The sequence below is a fragment of the Sardina pilchardus genome, chromosome 4, assembly GCF_963854185.1.
Source record: "Sardina pilchardus chromosome 4, fSarPil1.1, whole genome shotgun sequence".
Lineage (NCBI taxonomy): Eukaryota > Metazoa > Chordata > Actinopteri > Clupeiformes > Clupeidae > Sardina > Sardina pilchardus.
Window position 1 is genome coordinate 16,536,575 of NC_084997.1, and position 20,201 is coordinate 16,556,775.

The 20,201-nt window shown below is 46.3% G+C and overlaps 2 protein-coding genes across 2 annotated transcripts in view; one reads left to right on the forward strand and one right to left on the reverse strand.

Moving 5' to 3' along the window:
* adcy5 (adenylate cyclase 5) overlaps nucleotides 1-5,464 on the forward strand; it is an 83,343-nt gene extending 77,879 nt beyond the window's left edge. The window contains exons 18-21 of the mRNA XM_062534372.1: nucleotides 200-463; nucleotides 1,091-1,295; nucleotides 1,968-2,092; nucleotides 2,614-5,464. Coding sequence (XP_062390356.1) covers nucleotides 200-463; nucleotides 1,091-1,295; nucleotides 1,968-2,092; nucleotides 2,614-2,742 — 723 coding nt within the window. The 3' untranslated portion in view covers nucleotides 2,743-5,464. The remainder of the gene's footprint in view (nucleotides 1-199; nucleotides 464-1,090; nucleotides 1,296-1,967; nucleotides 2,093-2,613) is intronic.
* Nucleotides 5,465-6,975: 1,511 nt separating this feature from the next.
* Nucleotides 6,976-19,539, reverse strand: sec22a (SEC22 homolog A, vesicle trafficking protein). The gene is made up of 7 exons (XM_062534374.1): nucleotides 19,425-19,539; nucleotides 17,967-18,174; nucleotides 14,691-14,854; nucleotides 13,631-13,810; nucleotides 11,039-11,157; nucleotides 9,762-9,827; nucleotides 6,976-8,595 (listed from the first exon to the last, which is right to left on the reverse strand). The coding sequence occupies exons 2-7, from the start codon at nucleotides 18,146-18,148 to the stop codon at nucleotides 8,395-8,397; spliced, it is 912 nt and encodes a 303-aa protein (XP_062390358.1). The 5' UTR covers nucleotides 18,149-18,174; nucleotides 19,425-19,539; the 3' UTR covers nucleotides 6,976-8,394.
* Nucleotides 19,540-20,201: the final 662 nt, after the last annotated feature.

Consider the following 20,201-nt stretch of genomic DNA (forward strand, 5'->3'; position numbering starts at 1 on the left):
CATTGATGCACTTATTGTGGTTTTTGATTTGTTGTTAGAAATGCTCTTAAAAGCTTAAATGTTTTATCATGTTGTAAGTCGCTTTGGTTAAAAAGCATCAGCAAAATCTTAATGTTATGTAATGTAATGTAATAATGTAATATAATGTAATGAACAACACGAGTGACATTTGTGACTGCACCCCTCCTCCCCCTCCCAGGCCACAGAGGAGAAAGAGGAGATGGAGGAGCTGCAGGCCTACAACCGGCGCCTCCTGCACAACATCCTGCCCAAGGACGTGGCGGCGCACTTCCTCCAGCGGGAGCGGCGCAACGACGAGCTCTACTACCAGTCGTGCGAGTGCGTCGCCGTCATGTTCGCCTCCATCAGCAACTTCTCCGAGTTCTACGTGGAGCTCGAGGCCAACAACGAGGGCGTCGAGTGCCTGAGGCTGCTCAACGAGATCATCGCCGACTTTGACGAGGTACTGTGCGCACGTCTCCTCGCGTGAAAAATCGCTTTTCGAAAACCTTACAGTCTCTGTCTAGACAAAGTCTATTTATCCTCTGAATCGGTCTGTCTATCCGTTTCCCTTCGCTATCTCTGACTTTGAGGTAAAGGATGAAGTTTATCTTCATAAAATATCCTCGGCTTTAATGAGCTGAAATTTGAAGTCCAGGAGAATTAGGTCATCATGACTTTGATCAGTGAGGATATTGCTGAGCAGCAATTACAGGCAAACACCCAGACCCTCCAGAGAGGCGTCTGTGTTCTGTTATTAGTGATGAGCGCCGAGCACTATCTCTCTCTCTCTCTCTCTTACTCCTATCTGGCTCCCTTCCTCCCACTCAAGTGTACAGTGTTCTGTCAGGCTGGGCAAGAGCGGTATGTCTTGGTTCATTTCATGGTGCATCAGGTCAAGTTGGTCATCCTAAAATCTTACAAGTAGATAGACATGTATATGAATGTGTTGGAGATAAGAACTGTGGTAAGGTAGTTTCCGTTACTGACTCTAGAATGCTTGTGTTGAACTGCTCTCTCTTGCCCTCTCTCTCTCTTTCCCTCTCTCTCTCTCTCTTTCTCTCTTTCTCTCTCTCTCTCGTCCTCACAGATCATCAGCGAAGACCGGTTCCGTCAGCTGGAGAAGATCAAGACCATCGGCAGCACGTACATGGCCGCCTCTGGCCTCAACGACTCCACGTACGACAAGGCGGGCCGCTCGCACATCCGCGCCCTGGCCGACTACGCCATGCGCCTCATGGAGCAGATGAAGCACATCAACGAGCACTCCTTCAACAACTTCAAGATGAAGATCGGTATGCTGACGCCGCTGCTTCAGGATAAACGTCACCATAAAACGATTCACCTGTTTTACCGTAATTTCCCGACTATTAGCCGCGGCTTATACATTGATTTTGCAAAACTTCTTCCGCTATGAGGTTAATACAGGGGGCAGTTAATATGGTGTTAATATGGTTTTACTTCTTTAAACTTGCATAAAACACTGTGCTGCGGCTTATACACAATGCGGCTTATATGAGGGAAATTACTGTAGCTGCTTGAGAAGGTTTCCTGAGTTAACTCATGGGCTGTAGACAAGAATGCAGGGCTTTTGGTTTGTGACCCCTGTACTTGTCAGGGCATCTGCATCTTACCTGTAGTTGGTCGAACACTGTCCTCCTGCTTATTTGAATTGCAGTCAAGTACAGTAAATATCCACTGAAATTACGTGGAAAACAAAATATAAAAAAAAACGATGAAAATGATTTTCATTATCACTTTCAGTTATGAGTATGTGGGTCCATTAACATATGAACACAGTGTAGCAGTTTGTGTATACTTTCTTGTCTGTGTCTGTGTCTGTGTGTGTCTGTGTCTGTGTCTGTGTCTGTGTCTGTGTCTGTGTCTGTGTCTGTGTGTGTGTGTGTGTGTGTGTGTATTGTGTATGTGTGTATGAGCCCTAAGTATCACTGTGTCCCCCCCCCCAGGTCTCAACATGGGGCCCGTGGTGGCAGGGGTCATCGGGGCACGGAAGCCTCAGTACGACATCTGGGGGAACACGGTGAACGTGGCCAGCCGGATGGACAGCACAGGTGTGCCAGAGAGGATCCAGGTGAGATCGAACAAACATATTAACACGCATGAGTGTAATCTTAGTATTAAGATTACATATTTGTATCAGGTTTAACACATCATTGGCCACACATTACACTAAGCATGTTTATTGCAGTGTACTACATATTTTAAGTATTAGTATATCAGTATATTAGTACGTAACACGGGCACATACACAGTATTGCATGCATTGTACCTTCGGACATTTGGTTCATGGTCCACTTCCCTGGAGAGAAATTGTCCCCACCCATGGATAGAACAGTGTCATACTAGTAACAAATAGCAGCTGTGGTGAAATCTTGCTGGCTGTGTGCTGACTGTGTCTTTAGTTGTAGGCTTGGAGTAGAAGGGCACCTCAGTTCTCACTTGCCCTCTCCCTCTGTCCCTCTTCCTCTCCCTCTGTCCCTCTTCCTCTCCCTCTCCCTCTGTCTCTCTTCCTCTTCCGCTCTCTCCCTCCCTTTCTCCCTCTCCCTCTTCCGCTCTCCCTTTCTCCCTCTCCCTCTCCCTCTTGTCCCTCAGGTGACTACTGACCTGTACCAGGTCCTGAACTCCTACAACTACGTCCTTGAGCACCGGGGGGTCGTGAAGGTCAAGGGCAAAGGAGAAATGACAACTTACTTCTTGAACGGCGGGCCCAGCAGCAGTTAACACCCCTGACTCCCCCCTCCCCCAGACGCAGCGACAGAGGCCGAGGAAACAGTTACTCTGAGGGGGGGTGGAGAGGAGAGGAAGAGGAAGATTAGTGGAAGAGGAGTAGAGGAGGAGGAGGGGGAGAGGTGGGAAGGTGGACAGACAATGTTTGTGTGCAGCTGAACCAGCAGTAGACCTACAGGACACTTCAGCCTGACACTCTTCTGTCTCCTATGTGTATTGTTATCAAACAGCCCCCCCCCCCAGCCTCCTAATCTGTTGGGGGCTCTCTGCTTGGTTGGAATGCTGTGGAGCCTTGACACCCCCACCCCACACGCCTGACTCCTTCTGAAAGGACCGGAGGACCTCCACAACACGGTGGCCTTTTCAGGGGTGCGCAGCAAAACACCAAAAGAGGCCAAAGAAGCGCCAACCTGCTGGACCAGAGACTTGAAAGCCGGAGTCCAAAATGTCTGTTTTCCTTTAACTTGAGTGCAACAGATCCTCGAACTCAGAAGTGGTCTTTTCTCTCCTCTTCCCTTCACTCTCTCTTCTCTTCTCTTCCTTTCACTCTCTCTCTCTCTCTCTCTCTCTCTCTATCTCTCTCTCCGCCCTGATGAGGGTCAGAGGGGCTGTGGTCACTGTGACTCACGCCTCTCGTTAAGGTCCAGGAGCTCTCCATAGCCTGGCACAAGGACCCTGAACTGTGTATACGTGTAACACACTTCAGCTGTTTTATGCGTATATCTTAAATCCTTGATTTGAGCCAGTGTGTGCTTCACATTGTCCTTTGAAACACCATCGAGTGGTACAGATGTGGCGGTGGTGTCAAACACTGGGTGAACTGTAACATGGCTTCCAGGCCAGCCAAGACCCGTGGCACCGCCAACCCTTTACTGCAGAGGTTCTCCAACTCTACCTGGGAGGCTACCAGGCTCGCCTGATGTAAGAAAACAAGAGCTCACAGTGTTATCTGTCTGGGTACTTGAATGAACAGATTGAGACTGTGTGTGTGTGTGTGTGTTTGTGTGTGCGTGTGTGCGCGTGTGCGCGTGCATGCGCACGCATGTGTGTATGCACATGTGATTGTGTGTGTGTGTGTTCGTATGTAATATACACGTGTATTTACACGTTCGTCCCATCTCCCCATGCCCAGATACTCACACACAGTCCCACTGATGTCCGTTTAAACTGAAGACACTTTCAATGACAGAGAGAAAGTCCAAGTAAGGGTCTTTTGTATTTATGACATTTTTGTATTTTGACTCAAAATACCAAACCTTCAAATATTTTAGATTCTATATTTTCTACATTGATAAGAGAGCAGGCGTGAAAGAGAAATCTATGGACGCCAATTATGTGTATTGAGATGTATATAGCTGATGGAAATGTAATTACGAGCGTGCACATTTTTACACTCACTGCAACACAAGAGAACCACATGGCGCTAGTGCGTTGAAAACCATGTAGCTCCAAGAATCACATGGTCACCACTCTCAGTCTGAGAAGGCTTGTCCGAATACCCCCTTACCACTCCTTTTTTTATACCTACTACACAGGAAGAGGTTAGCTTCTCCTAACCCTAACCCCCCTGAGGTACACTAGGACAGGATTACTGAGAAACGTAAGTTCATGAAGGTTAAATCAAACAGTGTTAAACATTTTAAAAGGCCTTTTAAGGTTGTCAGCTAAGGTTGTCAGCTAGCTTGCTAGCCTGTTCAGAACGTGACACAGTGGTGTGAATTGCTGTGGAGAAGGTTGTGTACCGTAATAGTTTGTGATATCCGAAGTCACGGAGATGATGTCTTTCAGGAGCCTCAGAGCCATTCCCTTTGCACTGCACTTCTGACAACCCCTGAGCCAACATCATCCCTCCCAAACCCTTACCCCCCCACCCCCAACTTAATCAGATGGTACGACCCAATGAATGTCCATAGACTATTCTCCAATGAGGCCTTTGTAATTGTAGGTGTAGTGAGTGGTTGCATTTGCCACTGTATATCAATGCCAAGTGGACTTGTGGGAGAGCCACAAGCACCAATGACCTGCTGTTTAGTTCTTCTTAATGTACCTGTTTTCTGGAAACACTTCAGCGAGCGCTGGTGTTGTCACGTTGAAAAAAAAATGCTATTTCAGGTTTCTTACAACACCTTCCTTCCAATAGTTTTTTCTCTCTCTCTTCTGCTTAACCAGCGACTGTAGAATGAGCCGTGTTTTATGAGTGCAGTCTTGAAATAGATATTGCCTTGCTTTTTTGGACCAAGTCTATGGCCAATGTTGTACCTTTTAGAGGGAAAACCTATACGGACATCAAGCAAAAGGCTTCCAAGAAACACTGTAGTTACTCCGAAATATAATCAGGAACACTTTCTGACAGTTTAGTTAAATAAACTCGCCATTTTTTTTTTTTTAAACAGCAGAGTTTGGAATTTAGAACTGTTTTGACTCAAGATCTGTCTAGTCCCATTTCTGTGCTTTAAAACGCAATTCCATTTAAGGTAGTGGTACTTATGTTTACATTTTTTTTTCTGTGTGGAAGAAAAACTACATATTTATCAACCCCTTCCACTCAAACTAAAATTACTATGGTAGCCTGTAAGGCCATCCAACTGGTTAAAGAGAGGGAAAATCGGGTGAGTGCAAATCCCTGCAGTTAAAAACTTTGGGTTGTCTTCTGCTTCTCTATCATGTTCAACACTATTCTGTTTTTTTTACATTCAAATAAACCACTACAATGTTCAACTTACTCTTGTCTCATTTTGAAGTGGCATCACGTGAAAAAATAATAAAATCAACTGGCACCCAGGTTCATTTAAAAAAAAAACTTTGTTTCTGTGGGATCACACCATCCTTTAGCCATTCACATTTCAGCTGATAAAAGAATTGACTCCAGCTGGAACGCACAACGGTGGCCGCATGTCACAACATGTCAGAGTAAACCACTTAAATGGAAACCCCTTCTATTGGAGCCATCTAAACATTTACTTGATATATTTTGACTGATATTTAGCAGACACCATCCAAAGAGGCACATATAGTTCATGTTAGCGCTGTTCGAACCACCATACCCTGTGGTGCACCAGCATTGTCTCTGGGTAAAACATCTTTTGGAGGAGTCCCTGTATTTGCTATAGACCATCACTATTTCATTCAAAACCTTACCACTTGAGATGCTGTCCCTAAGTCCTTGCCTTTCATGGATTGATGAATGTAGGTTGTAGTACCCACAGCATCCAGAAGGGGGCAGGAGAGCACTTCACACAGGGAAATTAAAAAAAGATGAACCCCAATAACGAAGCAGAAACCTCTACAGAAAGAGAAGCTGGCAAGGGCCCAATGAGGAGCACCAGTCCTGCTGAGCAGTCACCACTCGGGCATGGCCTGCTCACGCATCCTTCAGGCACTGGCAATGTCTTCCAAGTGAGGATACTGCTTAGGCCTACATACTAATGAGTATCACTACGAGAGTGGCCTTAGTCATTCTATGGTGTCTGTGTCGTGGATGGAATACGATGAACACTCTGCTGGTGGAGGAGATTTCCATATCCGTGCCAGGAATGATCTATTTGCAAAGTCTATAAATTAAGTCTAACGTCACATCTACTGCCTTCACCATTTCCCTACCAATGCCTGAACCCCCAGCCTCATCATCAACCTCCTGCATGCCAATATGACTGTCCCTGCCAGTCACTACTTGGAAAACCAAGTTTTTATTTTTTAGTTTGCTCTTGTCAGCTTGTACGCATCACCCCGACATGCACCAAAACTTGAACCTTGAAGAACTCAAATTATGTCTGACTTGTGTGGGAATAGTCAAAACAACACAAGAGTTGAAGTATTTGATTCTTTTTAAGGAAAATAGCGTGCATGATAATCGGCATCACAACAATCAAAATGTCTTGACTGCAAATGTGTCTGGAAATGTGCCAGACTTTCCCCAGAGCTGATCAAAGCTTTCTCACAGAATAATTTAGGGGGGGGGGGGGGGGGGGGGTATACAGTTATTTTCCAAGTTGTGTATTTGACCCGTGTTGATGATCACCAGATTTCTTTTCTTCCCAGAGTCTGATAACATAAATGTGACGCTTAACAATCAATGGCTGTGCGACAGCCCCAGCCAATTTTGATATCACACCAGCTGTTAGATGTGCAGCCCAATGCTTTTTATCTGATGTTGTGATTGTTCCAAGTCGTTGCACCCTATTTGTCTTGCCTCTCTAGCGAATACACAGGACACCACACCCAGAAAAGTTCAGAGGCTTCTGTTCGTTTATGTTTACAGGTTGTCTTGAACAGACAGCATATACTCATGAGACATTATCATCCAGCTGACCAAAAACAACAAACAATGGAAAATAAAACAAAAAAACATAAATACGTAGCCTAACACAATGGGTTGAAGACGTAACAGTTTGTCAGCAGACAATTTGGAACCGTAACCTGCAGCGCCCCAAGCATCATGAAAAGGCGCCTTGATCAGGCGCGGGAAAGGGCTGCTTCTCCTGTAAAATAACAGTGCTGCTGCAAAACATCAGACCATCACGCCACACCTTGGATGAGCATCAAAGAGCGAGGAGAGAGATATCCATCAAGTGTGTGTGTGTGTGTGTGTGTGTGTGTGTGTGTGTGTAAAAACGGACAATGGCAATGCGGAGGTCTTCTTGCAGAGCAGGAGCGTACCAGAGACAGCTGCATGACATACGGCGTGTATTAAAAAGGAAAGTGTCCTGGCTAAAGCCTAATGTGCTTCTAGGGGGCCACTGCGTGTTGAGGGATGGCCAAAAGCTTGCATATCCACCTCTACATCTCAGCGCCGTGTTTAGTCTGCTGGTGTGAGAATGAAGGCATGGCGGCAGCGTTGGCAGCCTTGTCCCAATATTCCACGGATTAAATAGCATTTTTTCTTTTCTGAAGTTGCATTATTTTCTCCCAAATCATCTAATCAAAAATCTCAGTCTAAAAAAAAGAGATGTCTACCTAACAGCAAATTAAACACCATCACAAAAAAATATAAATAGCTACCATGTGATTGTTTCGTTGATTTGGAGTATTCCGTGCATCTAATGAGGCCGTTATGTCCCTAGGGAAAACCCCAAGCTCTTGACCAACCATCAGCACAGACTGACTAACTGAGTGTTGACCAACCAATCAACAACCAGACTCTCCAACTTGAGCACACTATTCTGGATGTTAAACCCCCCCTCCCCCGGCAACAGAAACAGACAGAGAGACAGATAGGCTATTTTAATCTGACATCCACCCCAGCTCCTCTGTCGGCCATCTTGGTGAGGAGCTGAAGCGGAACATGCTAAATGCCCTGGAGGCAATTTTTTTTTTGAACCACGGGGGCTTTTGCCCTGCCCTGCTTGCGTAGGGAAGCTTAGCGCACACACACACACGGCTTTAGCTTAACCTCCAGGGCTTCTGTGGATCCCCAGTCCAGTTCACCCAGGGAGGGGGGCAAGAAAGTCTTCCTCTACGTCCCCCATCCCCCCTCCCACTTCCTGTCTTTAGACAGTCCGGTCGCTTAGAGGCGCTCCCCCGGCTTGTGTGTGCGTGCGTGCGAGAGTGTGGAGAGAGAGTGTGTGTGTGTCTGGCGAGGCGGCGCGGCGTGGCGCAGCGCGTACGTGTGTGTGTGAGTGTGCAGGGGACAGAGAGGAATGCGTCTGGTCAGACGTTGTAGTCGGGGGCCTTGCCCTGGGGCAGTCGCAGGCGGATCTGCAGCGTGATGAAGGCTCCCACCGTCACGTGGAAGAGGATCTGCCACACGTTGCGCAGCTCGTACAGGTACATGTTGCAGAGGCAGATGAGGGCGAAGGCCAGGAAGGACTTGATGTTCCTCCACACCGAGTAGTAGGCAAACAGGTAACACTGCACAGGGGGGCGGCAGAACAGGACATACAGGTCACACAGGGGGGCAAAGGCAGGGAACCACAGAATATTGAACCAGCACAGGAGGCCATAGGTTACATAACTATGAACTGTATCACACACACACACACGCGCACACACACACGACATGATATACGTCATGTTCATGTCCATTCAACATGAGGCAAGAGGCCACAACGTTTTCAGTTATTGACTGTTCCGTGGATTTACACTCACACACAGGACATGTGTTTATGACAAGATGCACTTTTCTCAGCAATCAGCTATGTAATCACACACACAAACACACACACACACACACACACAACGAGAATGTGGAGCTCCAGACACAAAACATCTGGCCAGCTCCGTTCCTCAGATGGCGGCGCGCGGCGTGTGGCGTTAGTGAGATCGGAGCGTCTGCGCTTCTCCACGAGACGCCACAATGGCTCCGCACCAGCTGACGTAACGCAAACACTGGGCCCCGTCTCGCCTCCTCCAATCTGTCGCCGTAACGACCCAATCTGGCCGACAGAGAGGCATATCCTTAGACTCAGCACAATTTCGCCAACAGCCTGTGGCCTAACGGCCAGTGTGCTATAAATACTAATCTTTTAAATTAGATGGGCCGCACTGACTTTAATACCGATCAGCAAAACAGACACTCTGGGAGACTGCGAGGTGAACAGTTGGCATTGTGCGGCTCAGAGAGAGAGAGAGAGGAGCCAACGCAAGAGCATTTAACGGGGAGTAATTTGTTTGTCATTACGCAAACATTCCCTTAATATCTGTTTAATAATCAACTAAAAGGCACTTATGTGGCACATTTTGAGTGGAAAACTGGAGTTCAATCTGTAGAGGAGCCAGAGTCGGGGGGTTCTTCATTAGTGTCATCCCGGGGAAGTCATAACGATGAGAAATGCGTGCAGAGCTCAGACTGAAGGCGTGAACCGACACGAAGGGAAAGAGAGAAGGGGAGAGAGGTAAGGAAAGAGAGAGAGAGTGATACAGAAGAGAGGAGGAAGAGGAGGAAAAAAACAAGGGAGACACATGAAAAAAGAAGAGATGAATGAAGTGGCACACAGCCAGGCTGATAGGAAGTTAGTCAGCCAATGACAGACAGCGACCCCCTCTCCCCTCCTCTCCCCACCGCAGCCATCTCTCACCTGATACAGACAGGCCGCCGTCCCGAGGAAGAAGGCAATCACGTAATTAAAGTCCTCATCCTCGTTCTGCATACAGGGGTGGAATACAGGGAGAGGGAGAGAGAGAGGGAGAGGGAGAGAGAGAGGAAGAGGGAGAGAGAGAGAGAGGGAGAGAGAAAGAAACATCTACGTCAGAAACACACACATTAGGAATGAGAGCAGGCGAGGAGAGTAATGTGAAAGCACAGAGATAAATTAGGCTACAGTACGTAGCCCGAGGCTACACAAGCACACTGGTGTGGTTAGCACCTTAGTGCTGCAATGCGGAACAATTCCATATGTGCAAAGCAGGAATTAAGAGAGCCCTCGCGAGTCTCTAGAGCAAGACATCAGAGGTGTTAGGTTAGAGTTTTTAAAGTCTGTGTTTACCGTGGCGTATACGTGGGGTAAATACATTTTAAACACATTAAGCTTCATACCATTACATTCAGTCACTGAGTCGCAACAGATACTTAGATATTATCTTAGAAAAGATCCCAGAAAAGATCCTAGAAAAGATCTTAGAAACGCTCTAGAATCTTTGCTTTTCAGTTCATGAAAGGGCTTTTCATTGGATCCTGGGATTTGAACCAGTTGTGTGTCCAACACAACACGTCTTCCCCTGTGGCTGCTGTCTTTAGACTTTGCCAGACACATCCTCACTTTATCACTTGAGCAGACAAATAAATGGCCCTACATGGGTAGAGGGGTCTTCAGCCAAAAGACACTCTCAGCCAGTGTGGAATGCATGCTGGGAAGTTTCCCTATTCCCTATAAAATGTCCAAAATAACCTAGAAATGGCAACGGATTATTTGAAGGCATCTGTTACATGCCTATGTTATACGCCTAATATGATACGCCTTTGGTATCTGTTATACGCCTATGTGTTATACACCTATGCTGTTACACGCCTATGTTATACACCTATGCTACAGTATCTGTTACACGCCTATATGTTACACACCTATGATATGTTATACACTTATCCTATCTCTTATATGCTTACATGTAGCAAACCAGTTAGCGTCGGCAGCGTTCTGGTCATAGCACAATGTACTGTACCACAGGTGGCCTCAGGATTAAATGGAAAGTCAATGGAAGAGTGCCGTAGAATGGCTGTGTTCAAGAACACTGTAATGGTACGGAGCTCCCCGCGGTCCCCTTAAAGGCTGCGTGGCTGGCGTATGTTACGTTAAATCTTGTATTATTGCGTTATTATTGTATTATTGCTGCGTGGCTGGCCTGGCCCCTACTGTACCTGTAGGATGCTCTCGATGGCGTGGACCCCGCGCAGCAGGTTGAGCCCGGTGCAGAGCAGACTCAGCACGCACGACACCACCCCCGCCAACGTCACCGGCTCCAGCATCTGGTGGGGCGCTGAGGGGGGGAGAGACCACACAGAGGGGCGCGTGAGTAGGAGAGAGTGAGAGAGAGAGAGAGAGAGTGTGTGTGTTTGAGAGAGTGAAAGAGTGTGTGTATGTGTGAGTGAGTGAGTGAGAGAAAGAAAGAGTGAGTGAGTGAGTGACAGAGAGAGTGACAGAAAGAGAGAGGATGAGAGTGAGAGTGACCGAGAAAGAGAGGCTAACAGAAGGGAAAGAGAGAGAGAGAAAGAGAGGGGGAGAGAGTGAGTGAGACTGAGTGGGAGTGAGTGAGAAAGAGAGACGGAGAAAGATTTTGGTTGCTATTACAGGCGAATGCTTAAACATTATCAGGAGAGACTGCCGAGCCTCCTCATGTTTCTAATGCCTAAATCTCTGGGATTTGACAAATTCTGATAGAGAGACATTCACATTCAAATCAAATGAGTGGAGGCCCCGTGTTGTGATTTAGCCTCTAGCTGTGAACTGTCTCCTATGCAAATCAAACTAGATAAAAGTACCTCCAATCAATCAAAGTGACTGTAATGTAATGTAGTGTAAGCCCTATGTCGAGTGATTTAACCAACCAATGGATTTCTAAAAGCAACGCGAGTCCCATCGGGGCTGAGGTGATGTATTATAATCTCAACAGTGAGGTTTTATTTAGAACTATGTCGCAGGGCTGTACAGTCCTACATCTAACATATACATATAATATATAAAAACAGTCTGTGCTATGGATGATTTACCAGCTTGGCATCAGTGACACCTTATATAAAATGCTATCAGATGAAGTGTTTGTAACTACATACCGAGACTAGAGATATCTTGTGAACTGTGCTACTAAACTATCAACCTCTATATCACCAGTGCTATGAGCTAAAGAAAGTTAGCGTACCATCCTTTTGATCAGGACTTGCCCTCGACCAACAGCTCTTTCATTTGATCATCTCTTCATTCTGCCTACCTTCCCTTTCCGCGCGTGTCTTTTACTGACCATATTGATTAGGCCAGATCGATATGTTAACGCCAAACAAGCAGAGAGAGCAAAGGGTAGTCTTCTTTATGATCTATAAATGTTTACCACGAAAATACGGCGTACTGTCTGGTTAAGCTCACAAGATTCTATTTTTCTTTAACCCCCACCCCCCAAAAAAAGAAGAAGAAGAAAAAGAAGAAAACATTAAAGCGGGTCCAAGCTTCTTTCATCTTTGTCGACTAGGGATTACTTCAAACCTTCAATGTAAGGAACTTAATAAGGAATCTCAGGTGTGAAGCCTTTGATTCTCTCAGTGCGCGGACCGATACAGAGGGGAAACATGCTAACCCCAGCACAACAGCGCATCTGGAGACAGACACAGACACAGACACAGACACACACACACACACACACACACACACACACGTTCGCCTTTGGAGACAAGACATCAGAGGAGCTTTCCAAGCATATGCCGGTTCATCCATAAAAATGTTCAAACATTCACACACATACACACATGGCCGCTATCACACAATTATGCATGCACACACACACACACACACACACACACACACACACACACACACACACACACACACACACACACACACACACACACACACACACACACACACACACACACACACACACACACACACACACACACACACACACACACACACAAATCCATGCGTTCCATATATTTCATGTGTTTCATTTTGAGTGTTATCAGCTGTAGCTTGGAGGCGAGGTGTGGTGTGAGAGTGTGTATGTGCTGCTGACGTGATGAAACGGGCCAGAGAGATGCGCAGGATTTGTGCAGTTGTGCTTCGGCTCTTTGGATGTTTCCACCTTCAAATGTCACGCTGTTGCCTAGTGCACACACACACACACAACACACACACAACACACACACAACACACACACAACACACACACAACACACACACACAACACACACAACACACAACACACAACACACAACACACAACACACAACGAGAACGAGAGATAGGAGGTTCGGTTTGAAAGATGAACCAATGCCCCTGGTGAAGCGAAATAGTTGTACGAAAGAAAAAAAAAAAAAAAAACAAGTCACTGGCTGATCTTGTAGATGAGCTGGAATAACCAAATGCGAACAACCCTGGAGCCACGACTCTGAAATCCAGGCATCGAGACCGCCCCGGCGATGAAAATGTACACCTACACAGTGCTGCTACACTGTGATTGACTTGAGTTCTGCCCAGGTAGCTATTGCACAAATAATCAGTACTTTGTGACCTTTTAGCAGTGTTTTGTCAGATCAATACTTTGGCCATCATAGATTTGTATGGCACTAAAAAAACAACAACAAAAAAAACCTGGTGTGTGTGTGTGCTTGATCAGTACCTGTGACCTTTCACTTGGAAGCAATGTTTTGTCAGATCAATACTTTGGCCATCATATATTTGTATGGCGTTTAAAAAAAAGCAAAAAAAACTGGTGTGTGTGTGTGTGTGTGTGTGTGGCCAGTACCTATGCCCTTGTACTTGGAGGGGGTGTGTTGGGAGAAGCCGTTTTCGGAGCCCAGCTCCTCGGCGGAGAGCTGGTAGGGCGGCCTGAGCTTGATCTCCGTCTGCATGTCGGCCAGGTTGATCTTGGTGGAGAGCGAGCGCGGGCTGTTGTAGCGCTGCTTGGTCTTCTGGATGAAGTTGTCTGTCAAGACGATCGAAAGCACCGATTTCAGACAAAAACACACGCATTCATTGTTAATTGTGGTTAAATGTTTACAAAATGGAAACAAAAAACGAACATGAAAAGTGGTGTTCAGCAAATCTCTTGATTTGTAAATCTGCAGCAACAATCTCCAACGCTATCTGGTCTCCCGTCAACTAAAAATGTAGGAAATCTGCACCAAGTAATAACACACTTACACTAACAGCCAAAGACTTCATTATATTCCACTAACAGCAACTCCCCAACTCATTCTTCAAGTGAAACCGTAAAAGTGGATCAGTGCTGCTTGTGCAGATATGCTCCAAGCTGTACAGAGTCTTTGCTTTTGCAGAGCTGTTAAAAAGACTGCAGGTTCAGGTAGCTTACAGTATAATGACTGTACAGTATGATGATATTACTCAAGAAACCCAGGTACTATAGTGCAAGTGACCTGTCCTGTAATGCATGGGTCAGCACCTTTCAGGCGTTATTAACAAGTTTTATGTGCGAATTCATTCATCGCCCGAACGCCAACATTGTTATGCTGTCGGGCAATTCCAAAGTTTAGTGCCGTGCCATGCCGTACAATAGCAGTCACCCCTGTGAAAACACTGCTGTTCTCTCTGTCTTTTATAGAAGTGCAACGTTTATGTTTCTTTTTTATCTAATTTGCTAATGTATGTTGTATGTCATGTGTGTCATCTTTGTCTTCTGAATGAACTCTGAGTCTGGCAATAAAAGTAAAGGTGATGGTGATGGTGATGATGATGATGATGACTGTAGATGTGAGATGCGTTGATGCCATTCGCTGTTAGCAATTCTTTATCAGTCTATGCATGAAACAGACACCACCCGCCGGGCTTCCCGTTGCCGTGCTCACCGAACTCGATGAAGGAGTAGGGCCGCACGGCGCTGTTGATGCGCTTGGTGTCGTAGGTGACGATGAACTCCCTCTGCAGCTCGTCCAGGAAGCAGAAGGCGAGGACGTTGGGGTAGCTCTCCGTGCACACCATCATGTAGCCCACGCCCAGCGAGCTCGTGAAACTGGACAACACAACACACATAGGAGGAGGGCGTTTAGTCAAAGAGGACGATCGAGCCAAACCACACACTTACAGTAAACCAGAACACGCACCCCAGTGTGTGTGAAACATCTGAGGAGGATTAGGATTGACGGCCCAGGGCCAGATTGACAGCCAAGGGATGAGAGACTCACTCACTCACTCACTCACTCACTTAACAACAACACATTCATATCCCACATCCCACATCAAAGAGTGCTCTAAACACACACACACACGCGCACACACACACCCACACACACCCAAACACACACACATAAACAACACCAGTTCTACTGACACTCTCAGTTCATAATATGATCACACACAGCCACTCACAACAAGCAGCAGGGAGGTGTTAAGGAGGCAGCGAGTCGCATTAGGTCATAAATAAATACGGCCGGCCGATCTCACTCCCGTCTTTGGTGCGCCGCATCTAACAGGAAGTGGCGCGGCAGAGCGCTGATGTCATGTCTCTGACTGGGACGCGGAGCGCTCCCATGGTGCTCTGCTTCTAACAGGCCTGGAGCGTCTGTGCTAATGTCTTGGCAGGGGCCGGGCTACGGGCTGGACTCCGGCCACCAACACGGGAATGACATCTGCCGTTCCCGGCGGGACACGGGGAGAGGGTGGGAAAAGTTCCACGTCGCACACGTGCAGCCGAGGGGGAAAAACAACCTGTGATCACATCTCAGAGCATTAACGAGCAGACGCAAAAAAACACTGCGCTTATTTCGCTTTAATAATAACAAACACGCACATCCAAATTCTGAAACTGGATGCTGGACGAACTGGGCATAACATAAGTGAAAGTAGTCCCATGGTGTATCAGACTTCTTTCACTTATTTTACTCTTATTTAGCATCCTATGGTCAAATCCAACTGACCATATGAGCGGTGCGGGGCGAACCCGAACTAAACCCTGTGACCGATCGGTTTATCGACGACCTCTGGGGTGCTTCTAGTCCCCGAACTTCCTCGTCGTCGTTCGCCTTCGCGTTTAAGCGGATGGTGTAGGTGGACGTCTGTGGAGGAAGTGAGCCGAGCGGGTTGTCACAATCTGTGCGTCAGCGCTAATGCCTCCGCTGGGAGATGAAACAAACCCATGACTCACACAATTCAGCAGCAGAAGAAAACGAGACAGAGAGATGGAGAGAGAAAGAGAGAGAGAGAGAGGGAGAGGGAGAGAGAGAAAAAAAGAGAGAGGAAGGCCATATATACAGAGAGAGAGAGAGAAAGGGTGGAAAGAAAAAGGTATTTTCCGAGAGTGAGGAGTGCTCACTTCAAGAGAAGGGGAAGGGAAAGAAGGAGAGAGAGAAGGACAGACTGAAAGAAAGTTACTACCACAGAGTGAAGAGAGAGAGAGAAACTGAGACAGAAAGAGAAAGTTACTGTCAAAGAGCAAGAAGAGAGTGATAGGCACAAGAAAGAGAGAAAGCTCTAACCCCATAAAGAAGAGATGGTTGCAGAAGTGCTTCTGTAGAAGGACAGAGAGAGAGAGAGAGGGAGAGAGAGAGAGGGAGAGAGGGAGAGAGAAAGTGTGTCTACTCCTTTCTGCCTGCGTTAGAAGTTTTCCTGTATGATGGACGACGGCTGTCCCGACTGCCAAAGTGGCAAAATGGCCGCCCCACCCTCAAAAGAAGCCATACGTCTGCATTAGGGGCCTCGGTGAGTGGTGGCCTCACATCCCCACATTGCATTAGTCCCTGTTTGAAAAGCCACGCCGCTCCAGCCCCTCCTTCGCTTCTTTACCACAGGCCCGCGTTCGTCTTCATTAAACCTACGGGACTTCAAATGAGCGCTTTCGGGGGCCCCGGGGGGGGCGTCAACAGGTCCGGTGGCGGAAGGAGGAAGGTGAAGGAAGGTGGAGGCCGCAGCAGGAGGGGGGGGGGTATTCGTTCCGCTCGGGCGACGCAGCTTTTGATTAGGACGTTGTTGCCGTTCCTGTGGAATCTGGGTAAAATAGACTCGGTTGTCCGCCAGCCAGCCGGCGGCAACTTCCAGTGGCAGGACGGCTAGCGCAACGGAGGGAGAAGCTCTCGGTGAGCACCACGCAAAACGCGCCGCTTCAGCGCTGGCCTGTCATTATTTTACATTATGCAAATTACTGAGTGAGGATAATCAGGCCGTCCTCCTAACACACACCACTGTAACTAATACACACACACACACACACACACACACACACACAATCACAGTCGCACAGTCTCTCTCTCACACACACACAAAACGAAAGACCATGGTTCGTCTCTGTCTAGGAGATGCTCTGCTTATTTAATTGACAGCATCAACAGCACTTTTACTAAGAAAAAAACACCTCTAATCAGACAGCATTTGATCAGGGCTTCAAAGGTTCCTTCAAAAGGAAAGTAATGTCGAGAAGATGCACACACACACACACACACACTCACACACACAGGCCTGTGCCACAAACTTTAATCTGAGGCCCCAAGATGTCTGGTGTCTCAAAAATCAACATCAAAGACGAGTGCTCATCTCAGACAGGAAAGCACTTTCAGCAGCGCTTGGAAAGCAGACGGAAAACACTGACAGCACGAGACGGGGTGGATTGTGGTTAATGTATTCCATTTGCAGTTGTTACAATAAGCTACACTGAAAAGAGAAGAACCAATTCTGCTTTCTTGATACGCAACTGAAAGTAAACAACTTAAGATTCTGAAAATCACCACCCACCCACTTGCAAGGCAAAAATTCTTTGTAATTATTTTGAATATAATTTTTAATATAATTACAACTCTACCATAGAGAAGAAATGAATGCAAAAGAAGAATCAACCACTTGTGTTTGTTCAGTCTCCCATGTAGTTTACTTCAATAACTATATTTTATTTCCATTAAATTATGTTACAAATCTGAGATATTATACTGAGCTATCAGACATCAGTGAGAGAGTACAGTCTGGCTTCATCACAGCATCATTCTTTTAAAACCATACTTCCCACACCCACATTACAGCAAACCAATCTCTTCTTCGGGATTAATTTACTGTTACACATTTTAGTACACACACATATACACAAAAGTATAAAGAGCGTAAAAAGTAACCATACGACTGAACTTCATCAAGACACTTACTTGACGTTGTACTGGCCAGTCTTGAAAGTGCAGCGGTCGGGGAACTGGCTGAGTTTTTTGGACAGGCCCTTCAGATGTCTCTTGGTCTCCTGGAGCCCCTTGTCCTGCTCATAGTCTGTGGAGGCGGAGAGGGGGAGCCCGTCCCTCACTCGCACTACTGACGCAAACAGAACCATTGACATGCTGTGGTACACCTGAGGGTGTTGATCTGGGAAGGAAGGAAGAGACACAGGTTCTGGAGTGAGCTCACACATAATCTACTAGATTATTGTGTAAGTCTTGAACAAATCTGATGGTTTTGGGATATGGTCACTGGCAAATGAATCCCCGATAGATGTCACATGCAATTTAATAACTGTACACACAAACATTTCTCAACAGGGCAAGCTAATTGTTGAGACTTAAAAAAAAACCCTTCTCCCTCAACAAGAAGATAATATGGTTACAAGGCGTGACGTCCCACTGAACGGTGTGATTTTCGTTGCATCTGTGAGACGGTAAACTATCTAATGACAAGGAGAAATTCACCAGAATCAGTACCCTGGATAGCACCAAAGATTAGAGCACACCACATCTTACGACACTTGCCAACGGTAGTCCTACGACACTCACTTCCTCTGTTTACGGTAGTGCTACCTAGCTAGCTAAGAAACGTTAACAGGTTAACTTAATTGACAATCAATATACGATATCTGCACATACTAAAACGTGATGCGCGCACTGTTACAACTGATAAGTCACGTATTATAGCCTACCACGTATACCTAAACATTAGGTTTACAAAAATGTCAACAGTATTTCCCTCTGCTTCAGCAAAACTTCTGAACAAGCAGGTTCCCATATGGTTTCTTTGAAGTACGCTAAAGTAAACGTTAGCCAGCTGGCAAGGTATAAGATCTTAAACAGAGCTACTGTTGGAATCTCCGACGTAATGTTAGCTAGTGTGTGCCCAAAACAGACACCATGGATTTGTTAAATGAAATAGCACGTTACTTGTCCATGTACTGACCATTTACAGTCATTTGCTATCCAGCTAATCTATTAAACGCGAGGTATCAATGTCAGGTAAACGTTAATCAGGGCAACCTGTCTGATACCTGAGCTATCTGCTAGTTAGCTGATGTAAACCTAATGATAGCTAGCCACATTCTGTATGGCCATATCCCTAGCAGCTAACGTTATGAAGTTTCGTAGAGAACTTATCCCATGTTCATGGAATCCTCACAGCCTCAAGCCTAACGTCTGTACAAAGTCAATTCATGTTTTCATCAGATGTCGCTCCTTGATTCCCATTTAACGTCCACAGTAGCACGGGTAGCTTTAGTGACGTTACTGTCAATGCTGCCAGCAAGCTAGCCTAGTAACGTTAAGCTGGTTAGCTAAATGTATATCCTGACTTTAGGACAGGGCAGGTCATTTTCCCATTTAAGTAAAGTTATTAAAGTAAATAATGCTAACCTGAATGCAGACATGGGCTACTTGTGTGTATCTGTGGAATGTCCTTTATCTCCAGAAACTGAGATTTGCATCATTGCCTTTTGCCGCTAGCTCTCACGTCTGCCACCCTCATCACCACAGGAGGAGAGTGAGTAGAAGAGCTACTGTTTACGTGGCCATGAGCAAAGCATTGTGGGTAACTTACTACCGAAACACTGCAAAAATCCGCGCTTGAGAGGCTTGGACCGATTTCGCAGGAAGGTGTGTGAACAGTCAGTGATGTGAAACTACAAACTACATGTACAACAGCGGATCTTGAACATAAAAAAAGAGAGAAAAGAAATGTTGGAAAGGAGGTTGCTTTGCAGAAGGGGACTGAGACTCTGTAGCCTATCTAATTGCTTCTGCCTGCAAAAGTAGCCAAGGCATTCAGTTTAAAAACATGCATGGCTAATTTAATTACCACCCCTCCACCGAAACTACTGTATGATCCCTAGATGTTCTGTAGTGCAGTCTTTATCTACTTTGTGTATGTAGTGCATGAGTGTGTTTTTGTGTGCTGCTGCTGCTGCTGTGTGTGTGTCTGTGTGTGTCTGTGTGTGTGTGTGTGTGTGTGTTGTGTTGTGGTGTGGTGAAGTGTGGTGTGTGTGTGTTTTTATGTGTGGGTGTGTTAATGTGTGTGTGCGCGGCTGCATATCCTTGCCTGCATATTTGTATGTTTTTATGTGTGGGTGTATCTATGTGTGTGTGCATGCGAGCATGCTGGTGTTTATGCGTGTGTGTATGTGTGTATGCATG